This window comes from Lytechinus variegatus, chromosome 2, assembly GCF_018143015.1.
Source record: "Lytechinus variegatus isolate NC3 chromosome 2, Lvar_3.0, whole genome shotgun sequence".
Taxonomy (NCBI): Eukaryota; Metazoa; Echinodermata; class Echinoidea; order Temnopleuroida; family Toxopneustidae; genus Lytechinus; species Lytechinus variegatus.
Window position 1 is genome coordinate 36,374,424 of NC_054741.1, and position 12,094 is coordinate 36,386,517.

The window sequence follows — 12,094 nt, forward strand, 5'->3', positions numbered from 1 at the left end:
ATACTTATATATATACTTATATACCCACCAATTTCCCGGGGTTAAGCTTAGCCCACTTCGTTTTCATACTACGTTTTAGCAAAGTGGGCTAGCACGGTAAATAGTAAGGTACTATCTGGCCCTGCAAAAAAGCAGGGTTAGCCGGCTTATTGTGGTGCTAGCACCACAATTGCGGTGCTAAGAGATGCAGTGTGAAAACGAAACAGGGCTAAGGAAATGTGGTGCTAAGCATTAGCCAATCACAGAAGTCGAATTGCACGTTAATCATGCTCTGTATGGTAAAATCATCAATATTCATGAGCTGAGGGATAGTCCAAGGTTAAGGCATTAACCATGGTTGAGCAGATAGTATGGGGTTAAGGATAGTCCGGGGTTAAGGATAGTATGGGGTTAAGGAAATGCAGTGTGAAAAGCATATAAGATACGACATGTAGGCCTATAACTAGCAGAAAACTATTCTCTGAGCAATTCCTTGTCTGACCCCCTATATGTGGGACCTTCAAGAAATTTTCAATTCAATATGATTCCATTCGATATAAAAAAATGTTACATAATCAGGTAAAAATACATGTATGGTTGTTAAAGTACAATACATTTAGTACAATGATGTGATTAAATGATTGAAATGGAAAATGGCTGCTGTCTAAAAACACTAAAAGGTTTTGTCATGACAGCCACCACAACATTAAATAAATTAGTACTGGTATAGGAAAGAAGTAAATTGAGAAGGAATTAAACATCACAAAAAAATGTAGTAGTAGAGCGGATAAGCTCCAAAAATCACAAGAATTGTGCAAAATTTGACTAAAGCATGAAACTTTCACAAGTATTAGTATATGCCGTAAGATTTATTTTAAAGATGGGAGGTAAATTTAAAAATGCAATTTTCGGCCGTTGCCATGGCAACGGAATAATTTCTAAAAAATGACATACATTCCCATGTAAATGGTAAATAAACATGATATAGATGAATAAAATGATAACTTTCAAGCTTCCAATTGAATATATATAAAATTTAGAAACATTCAAAATCAACAAGATAGTTCCAATTGGTCCGTTGCCATGGCAACGGCTTGTTTTTCCCAGAAAAATAAAAATTTTGATTAAAAAAACGTTGTAGAATATGATTTATCTTTAATTTTCCCTAATTTTACAGTGTTAAACAAAGATATTTTGGTTGCTAGATGTATAATCATATCTCAAGCCATTGCCATGGCAACCAAATAACAACTGATTTACAAAAATAACATGGTTGACAAGACAATGGGCAGGTGGAAAAATCAACTGGAATTGACTTTATATGTATGCTTTAGTTTTGACCCCCTCATTTGAACCAAAAATACAGAAAGTGTTCTGCAGGAGTTCTTTATAAAGATAAAACTTTATGTTGCATTGGTAATGCTTAAATTAAATAAAAGAAACAATGTTGCAAAGAACCCGTTGCCATGGCAACAGCTTATTTCCCTCTAGAAAGGTAAAAATATTGATAAAAATGTAGAATACATGTATGATCATCAGTCCATTTTCAATCATTTTTGAGGTACTAATCGGGATATGCTTTTGACTAAATTTATAAATATAACATCTTAAGTCATTGCCATGGCAACCAGATAACATCTAATTAAAAACAACAACAACAGGGATGACAAGGATATGGAAAGGTGAAAAGTACAATGAAAATTAACTTATATGTACATGCATAAGGTTTGACCTACTCAATTAATTTAGGGGAAATAATACAGTGAGTGTTCTGCATGAACTAATTGGAATGATACAGATTGATGTTGCCTTGGTAATACTTGAATTAAATAAAAAGAAACAATGTTGCAAAGAACTCGTTGCCATGGCAACAGCTTATTTCCCTCTAGAAAGGTAAAAATATTGATAAAAATGTAGAATACATGTATGATCATCATTCCATTTTCAATAATTTTAAGGTACTAATCGAGATATGTTTGTGACTAAATTTATATATATATATAAAACATCTTAAGTCATTGCCATGGCAACCAGATAACATTCAATTTAAAAAACAACAAAACAGGGATGACAAGGTTATGGATAGGTGAATAACACAATGAAAATAACTTTTATGCATAAGGTTTGACCTACTCAATTAATTTAGGGGAAATAATAAAGTGAGTGTTTTGCATGAACTAATTAGAATGTCCAACATTGATGTTGCCTTAGCAATACTTGAATTCCACGATAAATATCAATGTTGCAAATGACCTGTTGCCATAGCAACGGCTCATTTACACAAGAAAAGTACCAGTTTTGATTAGAAAAATGACTATAGACTCTGATTTTTCTTTCATTTCTCCTAATTTTGTGATAAGAATTGATATGTTTGCTGTTAACATACAAATAATATCTGAAGCCATTGTCATGGCAACCAAATTACATCTAATTTGAAAAAAAACATGGTTGACAACGCAATGGACAGGTGGAAAATACAATTAGAATTATTCTGTATATGCTTAAGTTTTGAACCCCTCATTTGAACATATAGTATAGAATGAGTTCTGCAGGAGTTCTTTAGAAAGATAAAAAATTATGTTGCCTTGGTTATGCTTGAATTAAATTCTTTTTAAAATGTTGCAAAGGGCTCGTTGCCATGGCAACAGCTTATTTCCCTGTAGAAAGGTAAATATATTGATAAAAATGTAGAATACAGACATGTATGATCATCTTTCCATTTTCAATTATTTTAAGGTACTGATCAAGATATGTTTGTGACTAGATTTATAAATATAACATCTTAAGCCATTGCCATGGCAACCCGATAACATCTATTTTTTTTCAAAAACAACATGGATGACAAGGGTATGGAGACTATGGACAGGTGAAAAATTCACTTAATGTGCATGCATAAGGTTTGACCTCAATCTAGGGGAAACAATACAATGAGTGTTCTGCATGAACTAATTAGAATGATAAACATTGATGATGCCTTGGTAATACTTGAATTCAATGATAAATATCAACGTTGCAAATGATCTGTTGTCATAGCAACTGCTCATTTTCCCAAGAAAAGTACCAGTTTTGATTAGAAAAACTGTAGTGGTCTGATGTGTCCAAGACCTAGAGACGGCTTCCAAAAATGGAGTTTAAAACGGCTGTTGATATATAAATGGACATAGCTCACTTCATATCCGTCTGGGATAATTATATGATTTCGTGTCTAGACCATGGTTTCAATGGTCAAGTAATACATTATGACAAGTTACACGGACAGTCAGTTGTCCTGTATATTAAAAGAAATCCAAGATGGCTTTGAAAATGGAGTCTGAAATTGCTGTTGCTGCATTAAAAAACGTAGTTTCTTTAATATCCTGGAATAAGTTTATGCCATAGTGAAATGTGTCAAATTATACATAAGGACAAGTTACAAGAACAGTTAGTGTTCAAGTATGTCCAAAAATCCAAGGTGGCTTCCAAAAATGGAATATAGAATAGCCCCTGTTACTAACAAATGGACATATTTCGTGTAATATCTGCCAAGTGCATATTATTTTGATATCTAAATCATGGTTTTAAAAGTCAGTAAATACATCATGTACATTGGAACAAGTTACAAGGACACAAGGACAGTTAGTAATCCAGTATGTTCCAACATCCAAGATGACTTCAAACAATCGGAGTCTATTGAATTGGAGCCTGTTGCTTAAAAATTGACATAGTTCATTTAAATCCACCAAGGAAAACTGATTTTGGTGTTCACACTTTGGTTTCAAGTTTTAAAAGATACGTTTAGACTTGTTACAATGATATCCAGTTGTCCATTTTGCCTAAAAATCCAAGAGGGTTTTCCGAAATGGCATCCAAAAATGACTTCTATCACTCAAAAATTATCAGAGTTCATAAAACCTGTAAGAAACAATTTTGGTGTCTACATTGTGGTATGAAGGGTCCATTATTACATTAGGACAAGTAACAAGGATGGTTAGTTTTCAATTTTGTCCAAAATCCAAGGTAGATTCTCACAAGTGGATATCATATCCACTTCAAAGTAACAGTCGCCATTTTAGAATCTATTTATGGAAGCCATCTTGGATTTTCAGGCAAATTGGACAATTATACATCATTTTAACCAGTCCCAACGTATCATTTGATCCTTGAAATCCTAGTGTAGACACCAAAACAACATCCCGATGTGTATTTAATGTACTATGTCCACTTTTAAGTAACATTAAAACCCCCATTTTCAAACAATCTTTGAATTTTTGGACACAATATTGACGCCTGACTGTCTGTTCAACTGGACACAATGTACAGTATTAGTTGACCCTTGAAACACTTCTGTAGACACCAAAATCATATCCCCAATGTGTATTAGTAATTAACTATATGTCCATTTTGAAGTAACAACAGTCAATTTAGACCCCATTTTGGAGGCCATCTTGGATTTTTAACATATCATTCCATTGTCCTTGTAACTTGTTCTAATGCATTAAAAAATGGTTTTATGATAATGGTTGAGACATCAAGATCATATTCCCCAGACAGATATTGAACAAAATATGTCCTAATTTATTATTTGACTCTTGTAACTATGGTTTAGACACCAGAATCACATTTCACTGGCGGATATAGAATGATCTGCGTCAGATTTGATTAAAAACAGTCAATTTTAGACCCCATTTTCGTAAGTCACCTTGCGTTTTTTTACATACCAGACCAATGACTGTCCTTTTAACTTGTCTTAATGCATTACACGACCCTTTAAACTATGGTTTAGACAGCAACATAATATTTCCCAGACAGATATTGAACAACCAATGTTTATTTGTAAGTAACATTATATATGGTTTTACAAAACTTTTTTTGTAAGCCATCTTGGAAATGTGGACATACTTGACCACTGACTGTCCATGTAGCTTGTCCTTATGTATTGACCCTTGAAATAACAAATCATATTCCCCAGACAGATATTGAGCAAACTATATCCTAATTTATTATTTGACTCTTGAAGCTATGGTTTCAACACCAAAATCATATCTCAAAAGTGAATATAAAAGGAGCTATTCCATTTTCAAGTATCAGCAACCGTTTTAGAATAGTTTTTGGAAGCCATACATGTATTGGATTTTCAAACACACCTGTCATTGTAACTTGTCCTAATATTGTTAGACTCTTGAAACCAATGATTTAGACACCAATATATCATCCTCTAGGCCAATATGAAATGAGCTATGTACGCTTTAGGTATCAGCAACCATTCTAGATTCAATTTTTCGAAGCCATCTTGGATTTTTGGACATTCCAAACCACTGGCTGTCCTTGTATTTGGCCAAATGTACTACTTGATCCTTAAAACCAATGAATAGAAACCAAATTAAAGCCATTTTATCAAGTAATGGATAAATTGTGGATTTTTAGCTCACGGCAGCCAGTGAGGGCATCATCTTGGAACACCCTTGAGTGCTTAAATTATTTTCAACCTTTCAACCAGTAAGGGTATTTTTATCGTATTTGACCAGTCTACTTTTCATGTAAAATAACCAGTGAATAGATTAAACTTCGTGTTGAATAGATTCAAACGTTACTTTAAAAATTATCACAGTATTACAAAATTTTCTTCGTCAAAATCAGCAGTGTAATTTTGAGGGGGCCAGATATGACGTATCGAGCAAAATTTACTTTAAAATGTTCTCACCGAGCCAGCGACAGAGCAAAAAATTTCATTTTGTTTTTCATTTTGGGTACATTATTCGTAAAATAATATTTCATCCATCTCTCTTTCACTTTCTCTTTATTTTTTTTAGTAATGATTTTTTTTTTTTGGGGGGAGAAGGGTTGCTAAATTACTGGGAATTTTCTTGATGGAAACTTTCCATGGGAATAAATTTGACTTTTGTGGGAATTTTTTAAATTTTTGGCAATTTTCAGGAATTAAAAAAAAATGATGGGAATTTTCAAAAAGTAACAATTTTCTGATATTTATATGCAGGAAATAGGCATATCCTGGCAGATGATGCTTAATAGTGCTTTGCTATCATATTTCAAGCCAAGTATGCTAAAACAGTCAGACAAGGCATGATTTCAATGATCTCCATGTAAAAGATGATTTACTGTATTTACCTTGATTTGGATATCAAGACCATGTCGACTCCTTACATAGACCTAAGATTTTGAGTTATCAACCCCTATAATCCCCTTATATATTGATATGTTGAACAGCTTTAAAACACATATCACCCCAAGACGCTTTCTTCAAAATGGCCGCCTGCGAATACTTTGAACGAAATTGTCCAGCATCGAGTTTCGGGCATTTATTTGAGCCCACAAAACTCTGATACGAGTTTTGTTGGTCTTATTTCGATGCCATGTATAATGAAACAAGATTGTGCTTATCATTTAGCATTTTTATGTTCAGCACCCCCCTAAAAGGGGAAAGAATAAATAAATAAACATATTTTTATCGAAATTTGTACTTTTCTGGAGCCATTTGCAACATTGATATTCATCTTTATGTTCAGCATTACCAAAACATAAGTATTTTTGTCAACCTAATGGAACAATGCATAACACTTAATGTAACTCTTGTTCAAAATTACATGTAAAAGAGCAGGTCCAATCTTGTGCATATTAAGTTAATTTTATTGTATTTTCCGTCTGTCCATTATTTTGTCAGCTATAGTTTTTTTGGGTAAATTAAATGTTATGTTATTGCAATATTAATGCCACAATATGTTATTTAGAAACAACAAAAATGTACGCGTATCTTTGGCACCCTAACTTTAGTAAAAATAAATGAAATATAAGATTCTACTAGGTATTTTTTTAATCAAAGATGGTCTTTTCTGGAGGAAAAATGATCCGTTGCCATGGCAACCGAACACACATTTGCAAACATTGATATCATTAAGTTCAACCGTTACCAAGGCAGCATCAGTTTTATCATGCTATTGTACTCATGCAGAACACTCACTGTAATTTTTGTTCAAAACTTAATGACTGTTCAAACATTATGTAGATTAAGTAAAATTTTATTTTACATTCCACCTGACCATTATCATTTCAACAGTGTAATTTTTTTTGTATTTATAAATTACATCTTAATCTCAATGGCTGAAGATGTTATCTACATATTAACAACAAGCATATATATGCTTAGCACCCTAAAATTAGGTGAAATGAAAGAAAAATCAAATTTTACCATGTTTTTGTTTATCAAAATTGCTTATACTTTTCTGGGAGGAGGGGAACATTTGAATTACTAACATTAATTTGAATTACTAATATTTATCATTAAATTCAAGTATTACCAAGGCAACATCAATTTATTTTTCTAATGAACTCATGCAGAATAATTTTTTGTCCAAAATTAAATGACTGGCCAAACCTTTCACACATTGAGTTATATTGTATTTTCCACCTGTCCATGATATTGTCATCCAAATTAATATTTTTGTAAATTAGATATTATTTGGTTGTCATGTCAATAGCTTTAGATGTTATTTAAACATTTTGCACCAAACATATCGATGTTTAACGCACTAAGATTAGGGGAAATGCAAGAAAAATAAGATTCTATAGTCCTTTTTTTAATAAAAATTGGTACTAAATGATCCGTTGCTATGGCAACAGGCCATTTGCAACATTGATTTTTATCCTTGAATTCAAGTATTACCAAGGCAACATCAATCTGAATCATTCCAATTAGTTCATGCAGAACACTCACTGTATCATTTCCCCTAAATTAATTGATGAGGTCAAACCTTACGCATGTATATATAAGTTAATTTTTATTGTACTTTTCACCTATCCATAACCTTGTAATCTCTGTTGTTTCTTTTTTTAAATTAGATGTTATCTGGTTGCCATGGCAATGACTTAAGATGTTATATTTATAAATTTAGTCACAAACATATCTCGATTAGTACTTAAAAAAATATTGAAAATGGAATGATGATCATACATGTATTCTACATTTTTATCATTTTTTCCTTTCTAGAGGGAAATAAGCTGTTGCCATGGCAACGGTTTCTTTGCAACATTGTTTCTTTTATTTGATTCAAGTATTACCAAGGCAACATCGATCTGTATCATTCCAATTAGTTCATGCAGAACACTCACTGTATTATTTCCCCTAAATTAATTGAGTAGGTCAAACCTTATGCATGTACATATAAGTTAATTTTTATTGTACTTTTCACCTTTCCATAACCTTGTCATCACTGTTGTTGTTGTTTTTAATTAGATGTTATCTGGTTGCCATGGCAATGACTTAAGATGTTATATTTATAAATTTAGTCACAAGCATATCCCGATTAGTACCTAAAAAATGATTGAAAATGGAATGATGATCATACATGTATTCTACATTTTTATCAATATTTTTACCTTTCTAGAGGGAAATAAGCTGTTGCCATGGCAACGGGATCTTTGCAACATTGTTTTTTTTTTAAATTTAATTCAAGCATTACCAAGGCAACATCAATCTGTATCATTCCAATTAGTTCATGCAGAACACTCACTGTATCATTTCCCCTAAATTAATTGATGAGGTCAAACCTTACGCATGTATATATAAGTTAATTTTTATTGTACTTTTCACCTATCCATAACCTTGTAATCTCTGTTGTTTCTTTTTTTAAATTAGATGTTATCTGGTTGCCATGGCAATGACTTAAGATGTTATATTTATAAATTTAGTCACAAACATATCTCGATTAGTACTTAAAAAATTATTGAAAATGGAATGATGATCATACATGTATTCTACATTTTTATCATTTTTTCCTTTCTAGAGGGAAATAAGCTGTTGCCATGGCAACGGGTTCTTTGCAACATTGTTTCTTTTTATTTGATTCAAGTATTACCAAGGCAACATCGATCTGTATCATTCCACTGTATTATTTCCCCTGAATTAATTGAGTAGGTCAAACCTTATGCATGTACATACACATATATAAGTTAATTTTCATTGTACTTTTCATCTTTCCATAACCTTGTCATCCCTGCTGTTGTTTTTAATTAGATGTTATCTGGTTGCCATGGCAATGACTTAAGATGTTATATTTATAAATTTAGTCACAAGCATATCCCGATTAGTACCTCAAAAATGATTGAAAATGGACTGATGATCATACATGTATTCTACATTTTTATCAATATTTTTACTTTTCTAGAGGGAAATAAGCTGTTGCCATGGCAACGGGATCTTTGCAACATTGTTTTTTTTTTAAATTTAATTCAAGCATTACCAATGCAACATAAAGTTTTATCTTTATAAAGAACTCCTGCAGAACACTTTCTGTAGTTTTGGTTCAAATGAGGGGGTCAAAACTAAAGCATACAGATTGAGTCAATTCCAGTTGATTTTTCCACCTGCCCATTGTCTTGTCAACCATGTTATTTTTGTAAATCAGTTGTTATTTGGTTGCCATGGCAATGGCTTGAGATATAATTTATACGTCTAGCAACCAAAATATCTTTGTTTAACACTGTAAAATTAGGGGAAATTAAAGATAAATCATATTCTACAACGTTTTTTTAATCAAAATTTTATTTTTCTGGGGAAAAACAAGCCGTTGCCATGGCAACGTACCAATTGGAACTATCTTGTTGATTTTGAATGTTTCTAAATTTTATATATATTTAATTAGAAGCTTGAAAATTATCATTTTATTCATCTATATCATGTTTATTTACCATTTACATGGAAATGTATGTCATTTTTGAGAAATTATTCCGTTGCCATGGCAACGGCCGAAAATGGCATTTTTAAATTTACCTCCCATCTTTAAAATAAATCTTACGGCATATACTAATACTTGTGAAAGTTTCATGCTTTAGTCAAATTTTGCACAATTGTTCGGCTAATCCGCTCTACTATAGGTTGATGGCATTAAAATCAGCAAAATAACCTAAAATATGCAAAGAACATTGAAAAATACAAAAACATAAAAAAACACATTCTAAACAACACTGTGGAATATAAATTTGCATCATTGTTCACACTTTTGAGTAAATGGAAATACATTTTTTTTAAGCTTTTGTTTTAATAGATTCATACTTTCTATAGTGACAGAGTTCCATACTGACAGAGCTTTGAATCTATAAAAAGAATCTATTTCATATTGCTTTGTGATAGTATAAAAATGATACTTCCTTTTATTTCTGGTGTTGTACTGTTCAATTTAATTCAAACATGTTACATAATGTAAATTATGAGGTAGTATACCTAATCTATAATTCAAAAAGAAATATTGCATTATAGTAATTATTCAATTCAAAATGTTCAATAGAAAAATTTCTGTCTTTGATTTTTTGTTCTTTTGGCAGTTTGTAATAAAAAGGACCATGACTTGGTCAGTTTATAAAGTGAAGTAAGACTGGAGAAAAAAGGGGTCGGACTTACAAAATGGTTGGTCATTCTATGGAAATGCCCCTCTGGAAAAAAAAAATTATCATGGTATATTTGCCTTCAACTGACAAGTGTTTGTATAAATAAATAAAAAATAATTAAATATACATGTGCCAATTGGAAGAAAATGTGCAATTGTTGAGAAATTAGCAAAATAAGCACGGTATTCCATAAAATTTCAGGTATTTTTCCAAGCAATATTAATACATTGTCCCACACATGCCTTTTTGTGTTAATTATCATCAGAACTATCGTTTTTCAGCTAATATTTCATGATTTCACAAAGACTAGTTGAGTTCAACGTACCAGATCTAGATCTACATGTAATAATATGGTGGTAATTATAAAACCTTGATATTAAAAGCTTTCTCATGAAATAATTGTTTCAGTGCTGCAATTACTTTCTTTTAACTACTAACAGTACATGAAGACCACACTTTTAATATATGATTATAGAGAGTCAGTTGCTAACTCGTTCAGCTCGTACAAAGTGCTTAATTATCTAATCCTACTGGGAAAAGTTATCAAAAACTTAATTTCATAATGAAATAAGATAATGGAATGAACATCTTTTCATACATGTAAATGTTGAATGATGAAGATGATGCCCATCGCCTTCAGTAGAAGTGTGGACTAAAATTCTTGTTATTGTGGAAGTTGTGTTCAACCCATCTTATAGCTATGAAAGAAATAACCATAGTTGCAGCAAACAATATCTAATGTGAGTCTTTAGGTTAATTATCCCCAAATCGTAAACATAAACCCAACTTTGTAAAATCATGAAATCTTAGCAGAAAAGCGATCATATTGAAGATTGCCAAGTTTTTGCCAACACAGATATGCACATGTGAGAAAGTGCATCAAATTTATTGCTTGGGAAAAGGCCCAATGTCTTGACTGGAATGCCATACTCGGCAATTACAAGCATGTTCTAACAGAATTATTTTGCACATAGGCCTACATGTATTTTTTCATACAATTGAACACTTCAGGTACCATTTTATTGGATTCTGTTAGAAGTCATTCTCAGATCATAACCACAAATTGGTCCCATTTCATTAAGACTTGTTATGATAACAACAAATGCACTATATCAAGAAATTAACTATCAGCCAATCAGACTGGATGATTTCAGTAGCTTAAAATATTAACATTTCAGATTTGTTAACACAAGTTTTGTGAAACAGGGCCCTGGTGTTTATATTTAAATTACACCCATTGTTCACAGGTAACTGAAGGGCAGAACTTACATAATCCTAGAGTGGTCTTGTGATCCACCATTGTGATGAGCAAGGTTAAACTGCTCCAGACCAAGCACACCTAGTAATGAGATCATAAAAAAAGGTCAGTTTACCTCCTTCCTTTACACACAAACAATTCAAAAGGCAGGTTATTGAAATAGAGTGGTGGTTAAACATCACCAAAATACTGTACCCATTGATTTATGAGAAGTTGCTCGTCAGGCCTAAAAGTACGTGATATAAATATTCTGCATTCATACCCGCCCAAAGCGGACATTTGCTGGGTAGGTTCTTGGGGTTATGAGCATGCAGGGTACCATCTGGTATTAAAGTGATTGGTTAAAGTGATTGCTTAACATTGGTTTGACTTTTAAAAAATCTGAGCTAGAAGGTCACACTTGTCACCTGTGTCTGTGATATGTTCCAAAAATGAAGCCCTGAAAAAATTGCGTTCGAAAATGATTATTTAGTGCTTCAA

At 32.1% G+C, this 12,094-nt stretch overlaps 1 protein-coding gene across 2 annotated transcripts in view; it reads right to left on the minus strand.

The window, feature by feature from the left end:
* The window catches only part of LOC121407981 (monomeric sarcosine oxidase-like), a 50,440-nt gene that overhangs the window by 26,501 nt on the left and 11,845 nt on the right, over positions 1-12,094 (minus strand). For both annotated transcript variants that reach the window (XM_041599266.1, XM_041599265.1), the window contains exon 2: positions 11,626-11,695. In XM_041599266.1, coding sequence (XP_041455200.1) covers positions 11,626-11,695 — 70 coding nt within the window. The remainder of the gene's footprint in view (positions 1-11,625; positions 11,696-12,094) is intronic.